This window comes from Melozone crissalis, unplaced genomic scaffold (genome assembly GCF_028551555.1).
Source record: "Melozone crissalis strain CALT ecotype California unplaced genomic scaffold, PUWL_Pcris_2 ptg000034l_1, whole genome shotgun sequence".
Lineage (NCBI taxonomy): Eukaryota > Metazoa > Chordata > Aves > Passeriformes > Passerellidae > Melozone > Melozone crissalis.
Window position 1 is genome coordinate 20,565,612 of NW_026535812.1, and position 16,568 is coordinate 20,582,179.

Consider the following 16,568-nt stretch of genomic DNA (forward strand, 5'->3'; position numbering starts at 1 on the left):
CTGCAGATCCCTCTGAAAGGCTGGAGCTCAGGAGTACCCATGGAGTTGAGTCTCACACCGTGCTGATGAGAGATGCATCCTAAACAGCAACCTGCCAGGGCTTGGTGCCTCAGGAATTGCAGGGATTCTCTGAATGGCCTCTGCCACCATCTCCTCTGAGGAAAAACCCACCCTCTGAGCACACAGTAATGCTGGGGAGTTCAGAGCAGAGACAGGAGAAACTCCTGCATTGTTCAGGCAGTCCATGTGTCACTATTAAAGTGTTATGGGGGTTCTGCAAGGTTTGTTCCTCACTGTTGTTATAAACACATCCCTGGGACCGCCAGCCAAAATTGTTGATCCTCCTTGAATTGAATTTCAAGGACTGGACAGTGAAGGACAACTTTGTCCAATTTCTTCACCCTGTGGTATTTACCAAATGGAAGCACCTAGCCTACAGTGAAAACTGGTTGTCATCTCAGCAGGCTTTTATTCCTTCAGGTTCTTTCTGTTAGGAAAAATGTGGATGGTTCAATCTATAAAAATGATAGATGGCAACGTAAATAACTTTTTTGCTTCTAAATGCTGCCTTTTAGCCAGCATTAGTGTCAGAGCTGCTCAGAAATCTCCAGTCAAGTATTTCTGTCTTTCAGGTAAAGTCAAGTACAGAGCCTATCACTCACCAAAAGTTTCTTAAAATGGATGGATTTTTTAAATCTACAGATGTTTCACCATCCATTCCAGATTGTCCCTGAAACAGAAATGCTCCCTTGAAAATCTGAGCATCAAACAGCACCAGACACCTACAGACAAAGGGGAGAGCAAGATGTCCTGGGGCAGCCCAGCTGACAGAAGGATCCAAGGCATCATCAGGCCCTCCTCAATCCCTCTGTTACCTCCAACAGGCAGGAATGTGGAATGCCAGACCTTTAAAAAGCAAATTACTCCCTGAGCCACTTGGCACAGCTCATTTCATCATCTATTAGGGAAAGCAGCACTTGTCACCACTCAGAATTGCTGTTCTAATTGGGACTAAATTGCCCCACGCTTTAAGCAGTGATGGTAAAGCAGCACATAGCTAATGGCCATGGAAATTGGTTCTCTCTCTAAACCCTAACCACACTCCTCTTGTGAGGACTCTGAGGCAATTCCAGCAGGGTAATCTTTAAAATTAGTAAGATTATGCAATTCAAAAATAAGTGATCAGAGCAAAATTCATTTATACTTTATAGCCTATCAAAAACCAGTGTCACTTTTCATGGAATACACAAGGCACTGCACAGCAGCAGGACTAAAGCCATTCATCTAAGCTGTGACAGACAGTAAATTTATCAAGGGACTTTACTTATTATGCTGATGTGGCATAATATAGTTTATTGATTCTAATTCATTAACATATCACACTTATTGCTTAGGAAATCAAACATGCATTGCTTAAGAAAATTATTTTAAAGCAACACAATGTATTTAATTTATAAAGGATACAGTTATGATACAAAAAATCAGATTTTACTGTATATTATTTCCAAAATCAAACATCTAAAAATCGATATATTTTGATGGATACTGTTAAAAAAAAAATCAACAGAAAAGAAAAATTTTTCTCAGTGAAACACAAGGTGGACTTGAAACACATCCTTTCAATGTAAGTAAACCATAACCTAAGACATTTCTTCAAAAAGGAAAAGGAATATTATAAGCTTATGCTGCAGCTGACCCTAACAGGCTCAAACTTGCACATCCTTCTGATGCATTATATCTATATATTGTATCCTTTTTTCATCTAAAGAAAAAGAAATAAAATTTTTAAAATAATGAAACCAAGGAAAACAATAAAACAGACAAGCCTTTCTATTAACACCTCTGAAGTACAAATATAACCTATTTTTTGGTTTAAAAAGAAATCATACTTGACATAAGTGGGTATCTGAAGCCTAAATTTATCAAGTCTCTGTTCCACAGATAGCACTTGGGTCACACAGGGCATCTTTCTTCCACAAAAGCCACCTCCCCATGTTCCCAGAGCCATTCTTCAATTGGGAGGTGACAGGGGAAAAAGTGGGAACTTTCCCTTGTCTGATATTACTCTCATCTCCTTTCAAAAAGGACTTTGTACTTTATAAATACACATTCAAAATTATCATGTGAATGAAGAAAATCCCAAGTGGTTCCACAGAGGGAATTAAATGGATCTAGGGAGCTCACTCAGCTCCTGGTTACCTGGGAATACACCAACATCCATTCCCAAAGACGAAGCAGGCGCGGCTTCAGACCGAGCCTAACTAGATTGAATGCTTGCATTTTTGATAGCAACACAAGAAATACCTGAAACTGATATCCAGGAGGAAACAGGATGAGTTCCCATTGCTTTTTTTCAATGTTCTTTTCAGCTGTTGGTGTGACAAAAACCAAAATTTGTGTACAGGGGACAAAACTGGTCATGAGTGAAGTGAGCTAGGCTAGGCCATGGCTCCCAGCAGCCATGGAGAGGTTGTAGCTATTAATTAGCAGTAGCTGTTAATAGGAGTGGGCACTAAATGTGTCTCTACCCAGGGGAGCAGTGACCAGAGCACCCCTTTCCTCACCCCCTTCCCAAGGAGGTTCTGCTCCTGCAGGAATTCCTCATTCCTGGAAAAAGGCAATTCACCAAGCACCAGCCTGTAAATTCCATTCAGTCCAAGTCTGCAAAACTCCAATTTTTCTAGAGGTTCCAGGCTCTCTCTGCTCCTCAGGTATGTATTTCACAGACTTTACCTGGGAAAAAGATTTGACGCCGTAGGGTTTTAACATCACTGATTACAACTGATCAGGTAACGAGAAACACTTGGATATGGAAGCTTCTCACTTCACTTGGAAAAAAAAGAGGAAAAAAACAAGTGAAAGTCCTTTTCTCACTGCACTGGCACTTTTATTCCTTGGCCATGACACACAGGAGAGCAGCGGCTGCCTGCTCTTCCCAAAACCCTTTGAAGAATTAAGCTGAAGTTATGGATGGCAGCAGGCACCAGTGACAAATCAATTCTCACCAGAGATGGATTTGGGAGATCCTGCAGGTGATATCACCAGCTGGAATAAGGAACAGATATGCCTCTAAAGGACAGTTAGTTACAACTGCATGTATTATGAAGGGATTTAAACCTCCCTGTTGCTCCAGGGGGGAAAACATGATAGTGAAGGGAGCATTTGAGTGAGAATACACAGGATGAAAAGCAGAGTTGAAATGTAGGAGCTTCTCTGTAGACTGGCTGGAGAGCAAAGCAAAGATTTTTCCCTCTGTGCCCCCATCCCAGTTTTAATCATGGGAAGATTATCTAAAAAAACCTGTGGATCTGATATCAACCAAGATGTATAATTTTGGAAAGAAATTATTGGGTAAAGCTCAATAAGGCTACAAGAATTTTTAGAAAACAAGAGCAATCTGCTAATCTGATAAATAATGCACAGCCAGAGTTATCACTGGCATCAACACAACTGTCTTTTATTCTTACTATTCAACACCAATCTTTGTTTATCCATTTAATTTACAGAAGCCAGACCCAAAATTAATACCTCCTAAAAATTATGATAGCCCCACATTTTCCAAATAAAGCAGGATTGTTTCATTTTGATTTGGTTTTGGAGCAATAGAATTGAAATACTTTATATACATCATACAGAGCAAGAAAGAAAAAAACAGCTGAATTTTCAAAAGCATTTAAGTGATAGTTGAAATCTGAGTGTCATTTTAAAAAGTAGATTCTGTGTTTCAACGTCCTCCTCTTTTGGATGTAGGATTTATGTCCTTTTCATATCCACCCTGAAGGCCTTCCGGAGACAAGTTACACCTCCTTGAACTTAAATTTTGTCATATGTCTTCCAGAAGAACACTGTGAAAAGTTACACTCATGGCACAAACAGATATAATTACTGGATTCCCACCAGCCCAGTGATGTCTGCAGAATCAAGAGTGATTTTACCAGATCTGAATTTGCCCGTACTGTGGAGCAGATTGTTTATCTTCAAAAATATATATCTGAACAAACGTAGTATTTAAACTCATGAATTGTTTGATTTACTGATTGAATCCTGTTAAGAATATTGGTCCCTTTTTTCTCTTTTGTCCCAGTTAAAAATGCAGCATGCTAGGTGAGGAAAAGTGCTTCATTTTTCTTGTGGCAATTACTTTTCCTCTTCAGGCACCTCTGATAACTCCTCTTGAAACCTCTGAAACATCAGGAATGAACTGATTTCTGCCTTTTATTGTGAACAATGCAAGCACCTCCTCACAGGGAGAGAGGTGTCCAAAAAGGCTCACAGAGATAATGTTCATTTAGGCTGTACCATTGATTAAGCAACTTGGCCAAAACCAGTAATTACAAGTGCGCTGAATTGCACAGAAATACTGTAGCATTCCCATTTCAAAGGAAACAAGGTGCAAAGTTGAAGGAATAAAAGCCAACACACTGAGTTTTCTTACCTAATGATTTCTAGTATGTCTGCTGGGGAAAAAAAAACCAAAACAAACAAAAAAACCCCAAACAAAACCAACCAACCAACCAAATAAAAAAAAACCCACCAAACAACCTTGACATGGAGATGGGATGATGCAGACAGCCAGGATGGGACTGACAAAAGAGGAGCCCACCAGGAGGAGCCTCCGGTGGAGAACCTTAATATCCCAATTCAGCAACCCATGAATACAAACTGCAGATATCCTACACCATCACAGAATTGTTTAAATTGGAAACATGAACACCTCTAAGATTGAGTCCAACCATTAAGCCAGCACCGTTGAGTGACAAGGTGGCTAAACATGTCCCTAAATGCCACATCTACACATCGTTTAAATCCCTCCAGGGGATTTAACCTCAACCACTCCCACTCCTAACAGAGACCGGTAGACAGGCTTCATTCAACTCACACAGAAGGCAGTCCTAATCTAAACAAAACCAACACAAATTCCCTGGAGCACTTCTGCCACCTCTTTAGAAGCGCAAAGGATTAAATCCTCAAAGCTTCATCTGACCACAAACAGATTTCACCCCAACAGAAAGTTCCCATGCCAGACCTTCAAGCACATTAAGTTGATGTCTGTTCCAGCACTATGATTGGCACCTCTGTCTCTTAAACAGTTTTTGGGGTTTTTTTCCTCCTAATTCCTTCACAGGACTGTTAGCAAACACCCATACCATCTGAGCCTGATCTAAGGAGTAAATAACGAAAATTAAATTAATGTCATGCTCAGTAACATTTAGAAATTGCAAGCTAAGCAGCTGCCACTTATTCCTCGTAACTCAAAGTATTTTATTGAAGGAAGTTTTCAAAAAACATATATTGATTTTGTCAGGTATGGGCTTTTTTTTTTCCTTTTACCCAAGCAACATATGTTGTTTTTTCTCCATTTTCCCCCTAAATTCTTTGCATTTTATTCCAATTTCCCCCCATTTTCCCCCTCATTTTTCCCCAATATTTTCCCTGTTTCTTACCAAATTTTCCCCATTTTTCCCCTCATTTCCCCCCTCAATTTTATTCCTAATTTTTGATCATTTTTTCCCAATTTTAATTCCATTTTTTTTCCCAATTTTTATTCCCATTTTCCTCCCAATTTTATTCCCATTCTCTTCTTATTCTTATTTTTCCCAAATAAGGAAATGTGGGTGTGTCTAAATCCCAAATAAGGAAATGTGGGTGGGCTAGGCCCAAATAAGGAAATGTGGGCATGGCTAAATCCCTGAATAAGGAACTGTGGGTGTGGCTAAATACCAAATAAGGAAATGTGGGCATGGCTAAATCCCAAATAAGGAAATGTGGGTGGGCTAAGCCCAAATAAGGAAATGTGAGCGTGGCTAAATCCCAAAAAAGGAAATGTGGGCATGGCTAAATACCAAATAAGGATATGCAGGCATGGCTAAATACCAAATAAGGATATGTGGGTGTGGCTAAATCCCAAATAAGGACATGTGGGCATGGCTAAATGCCAAATAAGGAAATGTGGGCGGGGGCTACATCCAAATAAGGGAATTGTGGGTGGGGCAAAGTCCACATAAGGGAATTTTTTCCCCCTTTTTTCTCCCAATTTACTCCCATTTTCCCTGAATTCTCCCCAATTTTTTTCCAATTTTCCCCCAATTTTTATTCCCATTGTCCTCCCAATTTTAATCCCATATTCCTCTTATTTTATTCTTATTTTTCCCAAATAAGGAAAGGTGGGTGAGATTAAATATCAAATAAGGGAATGTGGGCAGGGCTAAGCCCAAATAAGGAAATGTGGGTGTGGCTAAATCCCAAATAAGGAAACGTGAGCATGGTTAAATCCCAAATAAGGAAATATGGGTGGGCTAAGCCCAAATAAGGAAATGTGAGCATGGCTAAATCCCAAAAAAGGAAATGTGGGCATGGCTAAATACCAAATAAGGATATGTGGGTGTGGCTAAATCCCAAATAAAGAAATGTGGACATGGAAAAAATCCAAATAAAGAAATGTGGGTGGGGCTACACCCAAATAAGGGAATTGTGGGTGGGGCAAAGTCCATATAAGGAATGTTTCCCCTTTTTCTCCCATTTTATTCCCATTTTCCCCCAATTCTCCCTAATTTTTTTCCTATTTTTTCCCAATTTTTCCCTAATTTTTATTCCCATTGTCCCCCCAATTTTATTCCCACACACCCCCAGGTTTCATTGCAGTTACTCTGACTCCTGCCAAACAGATGTTGAGGGAAAGCAACTGAACACAACATGGGATAAAAGCTGTCCCAGCCCAAAATGCAGGTTAGGAAAACCATGTGGGTAATGCAGTATACTATAAGCATTGATTATATATTTATATACAGGATTGATAGGTAGCTGAATTAATATTTGACTGCTTTTACTGAACTCATACTATTAAATAGGTTAAAAAACCCAAACAAGTATTAAGAATTATGTTACAGGATGGCAACTAGTGAAGTTTTTTAAGTTTCAAAATATTTATATAATTCATTTTACCCAAAATCCAGATTCTCACTAGTGTCTTAACAGCAAGCTGAAATCATTTGACAAGCGATAAAGGGTTTGAAAAGGGATGGTTTTAAACATCCCTTTGAAATAGTAGAATGGTGAGAGATTCCCAGTCCCCAAACACAAAGTACTGAAGTATTATCCTGAGTCTGACAGACATGTCAGCAATTTGCTGTAATTTGTGTAATACTCAATCTTGGGGCTTAGCTCACTCCAATACTTTGGTTGTGATGAAGCCTAATAACAGAATTCAGTTCAATTTACTCTCTGAAAGACAAAGAAGTTATCTTTTTACATTAAAAATCAGCATTTTTCATGACCTAAACCCTTTTCCATCTAAAAATAATTAGATTTGTAAGAAATAGAATCAGTTCAGTGCATGAAAACTGACGTGAAACCCTTCGTATTTCCTTTTTCTCTTGCATTTAGTAACAGTGTTGGCTCACAACACGGTATTACTCACAGGATTTAAGACTTGGCTTAGTAAATATGATAAAATACAAATATTACTAGAACACCCATGTGGTTATTTCTGATGTATTTCTGATCTACTAGGTAACATCTCTTTGCATAACCATGACAACAAACTTTTCTAACTTCAGGTATGGGAGTTCTGCTGCTTCTGAACTGATACTGATGAAAAAATCTACAATTCATTACCTTTAACATGAAAAAGGAACTTTGCATTCCAGAAGCCAAAAGTAAGCTCATCTCCCCTCCCCATATAGAAGTAAATTTCGAAAGTTGGCAGGAAAACCTATTTTCTTCCAGACTCACTTTTACAGAAAAGTGATTATACTCTGACACAAACATGTTAAATAGACTGTAAAAGAAGTGAAAGGATTCCACATTGAAAAAATAATAAAATCAAACCCAGGTATTTTTTAAAAACTTACATTCTTAAAATAGGTAATAAAGAAAAAAAACCCAACAAAAACAAATCACCATCTTTCAGAGTGCAAAGGTCAATTTTTCCACCCTAAACCCACAGAGAATAAAGGTTTAATTTACCATATAGAGAAAAAAAAAAAAACAAAAAAACCAGAGTTCACTTTTGTGACAAAAATTAGATAGGGATTTTTTTTAAAGCACCAAATATTACAAAGCATCGTATCAACCTTGCTTTTCAATAGTGTTATTTGGAACTCATCTGGATCTAGGACAGCTGCTCTATTGTCTGTATTTCCATTCAATTTGAATTATCTGTGTTTTTCAATTCCTTTACATTAAAGATAATAACATATTTAGCAATAGAACATTAATAAAGCAAAACATATTATGATTAGCACAAATTTGCATTATTAAAAAATGAATTTTGAACACGCTTATGAACATCTCCCAAGTGTCATTATAAAATTGAACATTAAAAAAAAATCAGGGTTTGTAAGTAAGATTCCACATTAAGAAAATCAGGTGAAGACTTAACAGTGGCACCTGAGAGCATTTAGGCAAAAAACCTGCCAAGGTACGTACCTGTAAATCCGTTGAATATTTTCAGCTTTGATTTCCTTGAGAATTTCATGGTAGATCTGAGGATTATTTGGTTCTTGAGATGTTGGGGGAGAAGGGCATTTCTTGCGTGCATAATATCCTATCACAACTCCAAAAATAAATAAAACCAAAGCAGTGCAAAATACTTTCAGTATCCGAAAAAAGCTGCAGCGGTTGCTCTTTGGTGCCTGTCTGGTGTAGTGGGAAATGTAGTCAGGGTCTTCCTGGAGCCTCTGGAATCTCCCCTTTGGGGAAGAGGAAGGCTGGATAGGCTCCAGGTCGAGGTCAGGGCTCTGGGAGTTGCCCAGGTGGTGCTGGGCTGCGCTGTCCAGTTGGAAATGGTCAAAGCCAGGCTCCTCCAGCTCTTTCTCCATGTCCCACTCCAGGTCCAACGCTGTGGCTTGGAGCTCATCATTGTCCAGGTATGGAGAGTGCCCCTGTGCTCTCTGGTCTGCATTCACTTTGTGATAGGCCATCTTTTTATCTATTAAAACAAAATTTAAAACCAAATTGTTTGTTTCTACACGCACACCTAAACATTTTATTCATTCTTTGCAAACCTGAAAGAACGAATCAGACAATAAAGCCCAAAATCTCGGTTCTCAATATTTCACTCTCCTCACTTCCACTGTCCCGTCTTTTGTCAGATCAGCAGTCCCATGAACATCATCATGGGAAATATATTGTAACAATATGAATAAAAGGAATTTAAAAGTGCCAATGGCAAAGCACTGAAATTATCCAATTATTTTGTCAGTCCTCAAGATAATATTAAAAAATTGAGTGAAGGCTCAGAGTTTCCAAAACAATTATTTGTTACCTGAAAGTAATTTTAAAGCTTAACAACTGTGTGCAACAATTTCATTTCACACACCATACAAAATAATGCTGCTAAAATAAAGTTGAAAAGCTGGAAATAATATGAATTGCCAGATCTGATTCTAAACACATGGAAATGATAAATTAAAAAAGAAACTTCAGGGTGACACTGTACTTACATATCAATAAAAGGCTTCCATTTAGATGGAGCATTCTATTATTTATAGGTATTTTAAATGCATAGTTCTGGAATGACTGATGAATTTACTTAGAAATTGTCCCAGCTGTTTTGCTCCACTTATTTTTCCCATTTTAATGAATCAAAAGCACTGCCAGGTAAGTATTTGTAACAAAATAATTCTTTTAATAGCAAGGCATAACTGTGGCACTTCTAGATATTTCTATGAAGTAGAAGCCCTCTACAGGGAACTCTGACCTCCAGTACAAACACTCAAAGTCAATTTTCAACAATCATCTTTGACAGACTGCAACAACAGGGTGCCTTTTCCCCCACACTCTGACAACAGCCATTCCAACACATAAGCATCTGTAATTTAGGGCTTTTCAAACATCAGACTCACTTCTCAATTAGAATAAAATGAAGATAAAGATATGAAACCTCTCATAGTGATGAACACTAGACTGACACCTACAACACTACATTACCACTCCATTTTAATGTTTTAAGGCATTTTCAATCCCTAAGATTCACCTCCAAATAACATTACCACACAACAGAGGAACCCACTGTAATGGCAAAGTGGAGTTCAGCTTTTTGAAGCTCTCTGAAGAGAGCAAACTGCTTGCAAGCTCCAATATAATGAAACAGCCTATTGTCCCCTGAAAGGCTATCTGCCTCTATACAATACCAATTTACAGCGCCTATTTTCCCCCTACAGCCATATAAATATCCCTCACCTATAAATGTCAGGCAGCCTGGGAACAGCCAAGAGACCCCACATGTTCCAAGTCACCATCCCAGTCCCTTTGCAAATCAATTCTCCCCCTGCAGCCCAAACCCTTCCAGAGGCAGTGGGAGCAACAGAGTTTAGAGTGAGCTGAGCTAAAGCCTCTTAAATTAGTGGGAAAGCCTGCATTATTTATTTAAATAACAACTGCAAATTTAGTCTTTAAATTCCAGCAGAGTCCACAAAAGGCTGCAAAGTCAAACAGCTGCAAAGCTGCTGTGGCTGCTCTCTTGTGGAGTTTGTTAGCCCAGCCCTCAGGTTTGTGAAAAATCCTCTGAACTTCAGCACCACAATCCCCATGGCTGTGAATGACCTGGAGATCTCCCAAGGGAACACTCTGCCTCTCCATCCAGGTTGTTCAGGAAGATATTTAATAATGCCAGCCCCAGAAATGATGCCTGCTGCACTGAGCTTCCTGCCAAGCGCCAAGGGGACATCAAACCATGTATTAATATTCTTTGGAAAATTGAGATAACTCATTTTCAAGCTATTTATCTGCCCTTTCACTCTGTCTCCTCTTCTGTAAGTGGAAGGATTACCCTGCAAACCATCAGTGACAGAGATCATTGCTAGGTAATATCACCTGCCCAACAACCTCATCTTTCCAACTCCACTTAATATCGCTTTTTATTAGAAATTAAAGGCTGATGTTTTGTCCTTTAACGCAAAGCAAATCATCACTGCATTTCATAAACAGGTAATTTTGGCTCTAGAATTCCTGAGGTCATTTAACAAATGGTTTAGGCAAATAGGTAAACCCTTGGTAGATTACTACAGTACTAGCCATAAACTAGAATTAAGGAAGTTTTTCAGATGGAGTTTCACGGCAAATATTCATCTTGCTGAGCTTATAAATGTTGACCATTGCCTATCTGTGGTAGTGAAGTTTTCCCTGTATTTATGATACTAAAAAAATTGTGTTATTGTTCAATGGAGTGTATTAATAAAGGTTATTTAAATCTACATATAAATGCATAATAAAAATTCATATGAAATTTCTTGAAATGGTTATTATGCAAATGAGTAGTAACCCCTTTCCACAGCTTAACATCTCAGCAATTCAATTTTCATTCAGAGCACCAAAACCAGTTTCCTCACTTCAGGAAAAAAAACAAAAAACAAACAAACCAAAAAACACGCAAGCAGCTAAATGACCTAAAATAAAGAAATCAATATTCAATTCAGTTTTATATTTGAAACCAGTCTTTGGAGTGTGGGATCTTATTAGCAACACACGTCCCTTAGTTAAAGAATGCAAAGAATGCAAGAGTAGCTGCAGTTGTTCACTTCACTTTTCCCTCTAATATTTCTAAGCTCATTGTTCCAGTCTCAGGACACAGCACAACTCACCTTGAAGTATCTGAGATCGGGGCCTGCACTGCATTTAACCATTCCAAAAGTAATTTTACAAAGGGTCTCCTGGTTCTTAAGGCACAGATCATTTGTGCCATCCAATCTGTATTACCTGTTCTATTTAGTATTTGATATTTAGCTGGTTAAGGAAGTAGGCATAACTTAAACATTATTTATTAAATGTAGTTTTGGCTTGGAACTGGAAGGAGAAAGAAAACACTACATATTCACAGTAATAGTGAATTGTGAAAGAAAAAGACAATAGAAATACAGAAGAAAATGAAGTCAAGAAAAAAACACTACAATACTGTAGTTCAGTCTTCTCTATAACACAGACCATAAAATGAACATATTTTTCAAAGACATTTTTGAAAACTTCAGGAGATAGAAAATTCACCCCATCTGCCAGCAAGCTGTTTCAACATTTAATTGTTGTTAAATACATGTTTTATTATGAAGATAAAAGAGCAACTGCAAAATGCCAGAAGTCTGAATATGCACCAAGTGAGCTTTAAAGCCACTCTATAGGGACAGCAAAGGGGATCATAAACTCTGGAATACTGGACAGAGCCAAGCTGATGACCAATAAAGCTGATGTACATTTCTATAGTTCCACTGATTTGTGGGGAGAATGTTTATAGAGAGGTATCAAACCAAAGCTGAATATCCTTTCAATTAACTACACACAAGAAATCAGGAGAGTCAGCTTTATCAGATTGTTGTTGCCTTAACGAGCCCATTTCAAAACTCTCTGCCTGTGCTTTGACCTTAAAAACAACACATTTACATCCTGCCTGATAGGAACATCTTGTTATGGAACCACCAGAAACTTCCTGACAACTTTCCCTGCTTCAATCCCTTATCAGCAAAGCTTGTGGAAACTACAGAATATGATCTTCATTAGAGGTCACCCTCCAATACCTCCATAACAGAAAAGTGAGTTCACATGAACATTTTATGAAACCAACAAGGAAAAAGCAATATGAGCATAGCACTGTAAATTGTTTGTGACTGGTGCTGTAGTTGTTAAATGCAGCTCATAAATAGCTGAGATAATTAGCAGGCTCATGCCCAGCAGGAAGTGTTGGCAAGTGTTAATGGGCTGCCCACAGAGAGCCCTTCTCAGGCCACTGAAAAGGCAAAATTCACCCAGAAATTCTCCTAAAGGCACTGGGGCCTCTTTGTACAGTCATAAATCCAAAATTCCACGGCTGTTGGATCATCTCATTTTGAAGGGGTCTTTCCTTTTTATTTTCTTCTCAGTATCTTCTATACGGAGTGCTTTTCCTCTAAGTCCTTGTAATCTTTTTGTGCCTGGGGAAACCCCAAAGTAGATGGAATATCACCTGTTTAAAGGGCCAACAGCTGTGCTTATCATGGAGCTCAACACCCTCTGCACTTGCAAGGCCTAAAAGTATGTATGACAACAAATTAGTACTTTGTTAAATGACATGATGCCAAGTTTCAGGCCTAGACAAATTTCTTCAGAGTTATAAATCCCTGACAAAACTTGTTTGCAGAAGAGATTATTATGTCCTTGTCAACAGCAACGTTACACTGCTCTGTAATTCAAAAATAATAATGCAATATTTCCATCACTGCTGGCTTAATTCTGTGCAGTAATGATTTCTCCCTTCCCTCACCTTTGGGATATGGGCTTGGCAAGCAGTTCAGTTACAGCAGGACAGTTAAGGACCTTGTCACTCCATAGAGCCAGCAGATAAAAACAAATGACAAAACTCACCAGTTGTTCACATTTCACGAAAGATGAGTGCAACCTGAAAGACTGAGCAGTGTTGTAGCAAAAACAACAGAGAGATCAGACTGGAGAAAGGTCTGTAAAAGCAGCTTAGTTGAGTCTAAAGTTGTCTTTTCATTATCAAGTCCTTTTTGGCACAGATGAATGATAAGAGTATTTAACCCCTTCAAGTCTCACTGATTTTATTATACCATAAACAGCCATGTGGACCAGGATACCATTGATATCACCACAAAAGATGAGCACATGACAGGAACAGGGGCTGTGGTGCACCCTGACTGGTAAGACTTGTGCAAGATGATGCCCAGCTGGAGCAGGAATTAATCTGCCTACAATCAAATGCATCAGCACCTGAGCTGTAATATGCTGGGCCCTCCAGATGTGCACAGGTACATAGATATAATTGCCTGCTGCCTTTTTAGAATCTCTGAATTTCTGGGACTCACAGAAAGATTGCAGAAAGCTCCTTCTTCCCCAGTAGACCAGGTAACAAAAGGCAGCCTTAGCTGGTCTCTAATATGCTGGGCATGATTACCAACACAGATTTTTCCCATTCTCAAACACGTTTAGTTTACAAACACCTATTTGCCTGAAACAAAACTCAAGATATATTTACTGACTTTATAGGAGCTAAGAGCATCTGTGATGGATGCAGAGTCTGCCAAGGGGGTTTATTAATACTGTGGTATAATCAGATCACTATAAATGGCTCTGGTAGAGCCTGTGCATTCCTTGTGGGATGTGCTGGGCTGCTGCCTTTGCTTTGCTTCCAGGACAGCTCTCTTCTCCCGTTAGGGTGGGAACAGCTCATTTCTCTCACTGTTCACTCCTTTTTGCTCATTTGCAAACATCAGGATGACAACGCCAAACAAGGAGAGAGAAGACACACAAACACACACTCCCGTTTCTTAGTTCATGAATTAATCACTCATTTTTCCACTGCAATCAACACTCAGATCCTTCTCCTTGAGAAGGGCATTGGGTAGGATTTCATTGTTTCTAAAAGCAAAGAAGTTTTTGTTTCTAAAAGCAAAGATGGACAATCAGGACTTCCAGGGCTAGTTGGGACGGGTTGTGTATGTGCGTTTACACTTTGTTCTTAAACTGGGTGTAAGGGGAAGAAATTCTGTCCCACATCTCTGTTCAATTGCACCAGGCCCCAGCCCCACCACCTAAATCCTCCTGCCCAAAACACCTCCCCTCCATTTACCTCCCCAAAACCCTGCCAGACTCCCGCCCATCCCGCCCAAAGCTCTTCTTCCAAAATGTCAGTCTTTCCCTTCTCCCATTTTTCCTCACAAAGATTCTCTGTACACTAACCTGATACCCAGTTTGCCTACACAGATATGTTTTTCCAACTTCAAGGTTTTATCAATAATATATTTTGCATTTCATTCCCCCAGACATTATAATTGCCTCTGAAAGAAATAAAATACAAAGCTTTACCAGGACAAAAACTATTATTGGGGCATTTGCATTTAAGCTTATAGTTGAATTTGATGTGAAAGAAAATCATTGTGAATGGTGTTTAACTTGAAAATGCTGACAGCAATAGCTGCACTAACAGGCCATAGCAGTTCTTAAGAAAGTTAATTTTATATGACTCATTTCTACTTTGGAAATTTTTACGTTGCCAGTTTTTAGCTTGGGCACATTTCACTTTGATATTTTTGTACTCTTTTTAATTACAGTCAATCCTATTTAAATTATTATTTTAAAAATTAAGTAATTTTAACTTTGAATATTTTGAAACTGTACATTTACAAGCTACTACATTGTAATAAAATGTGCTAGTGGAAGTCTGCTATACTTCAAAAGATGCAAACCAACATTGCAAAATGCTGTGTGGTTTCAACCCATATCTTGGAAAGAATGGAAAAAAACCACAAACCGGAAGAAAAAAAACACAAAAAACCCCATCATAACTAACCAGCCAACTAACAACAAAAACAAACAAAAGAAAACCAAACTCAAAAGGTCACTTTTATGGATGAGCTACAAACAAGAAAAACAGGAATGTGGCCTCATCATTGGCATCAACTCTATTCCTGATTTTAAACAATCAGTGAAAAACCTTGCAGTGAAAATATTAACACATTCTGTTTAAGGGAAAGAAAAACAACCAAACTAAACCAACCAAAAAAAGAAACTACAACCCACAAACAAGCTGATGACCTTTTGGGATACAATTTCATCTAAAACTGGTCCAACCTTGCTGCCCCAGCAGGGTCACCCCAGAGGACACAGCACAAGATTGCACCCAGATGGTTCTGGGGCATCTCCAGTGAAGGAGACTCCACACTCTTTGCATGCAATCTGTTCCAAGTGCTCCAGTTTTCAGAGTTTGGGATCAATTTCTCAGACTTAGCTGGTTACAGAAGACAAATCTTCCTAATCTTCCTATTAGCAATATTTCACATGGAAATGAGAGATACAGAGGAAATATGAAGCCCTAATGTCTCATGTCAAGAGTAATTTTTTTGATAAAACCAGACTTTAAATTATATATTCAAACTACTGATAGACACACATGAAAATGTTCCTGCTGTCACCATCCTGTGCTATTCTAACTTGCTGTAGAAAAATAGGTCAGTACTTGTATAAAAAAATTAAATCCTTACTTCAAGACTACATTTTCTAGATTTTTTCTCATTTCTTGCTCAGTGGGGTTTTACTCAGTTTTTATCAAGTTCAACTATGACAGGGAATCCTTAAAAATAATACATTATGGAGCTGAAGATGGCAACATTTACAATTTAGCTTTATTGGAATTTTACTATATTTTGATAGATGACAGCTTTAATGATTCAGTGCATGGTTTATGGTAGAAAACAGTAAGGCAGTAACATAATTTTCTGCTCTTTCCAACGATCTGTATCCAAAGAATTCAGAAAACAAGCGAGTGTACTTCATAATCACGCCAAATTTATTTTCTGGGTGAACTCTCAAATGTTAAAGCTCAAGTACACGGAGTGGTGTTGCCATGGCAACCCGAGATGAGCCCGTGTTTGTAAAGCACACTGGTGTCCCCTGCACACCTGTGAGGCACAGGGACAGCCCAGGCTCCTGACAGGAGGCAATTCAGAGCATCATCAGCCCCGAGACTGCTCCTGGCGAGGCCAGGGGACATTGCTGCAGCCATCAGGCTGTGACAACCCTGCGTATGATCCATACAAGGTCAGAATCACAACCTTGGTTAGACTGGAAAAGACCTTTAAGGTCAC

General features: G+C 38.7%; 1 protein-coding gene across 1 annotated transcript in view; it reads right to left on the reverse strand.

The window, feature by feature from the left end:
* NAALADL2 (N-acetylated alpha-linked acidic dipeptidase like 2) overlaps positions 1-16,568 on the reverse strand; it is a 395,523-nt gene that overhangs the window by 203,562 nt on the left and 175,393 nt on the right. Inside the window, exon 3 of the mRNA XM_054282897.1 lies at positions 8,428-8,929. Within this exon, the coding sequence (XP_054138872.1) occupies positions 8,428-8,921 (494 nt within the window). The 5' untranslated portion in view covers positions 8,922-8,929. The remainder of the gene's footprint in view (positions 1-8,427; positions 8,930-16,568) is intronic.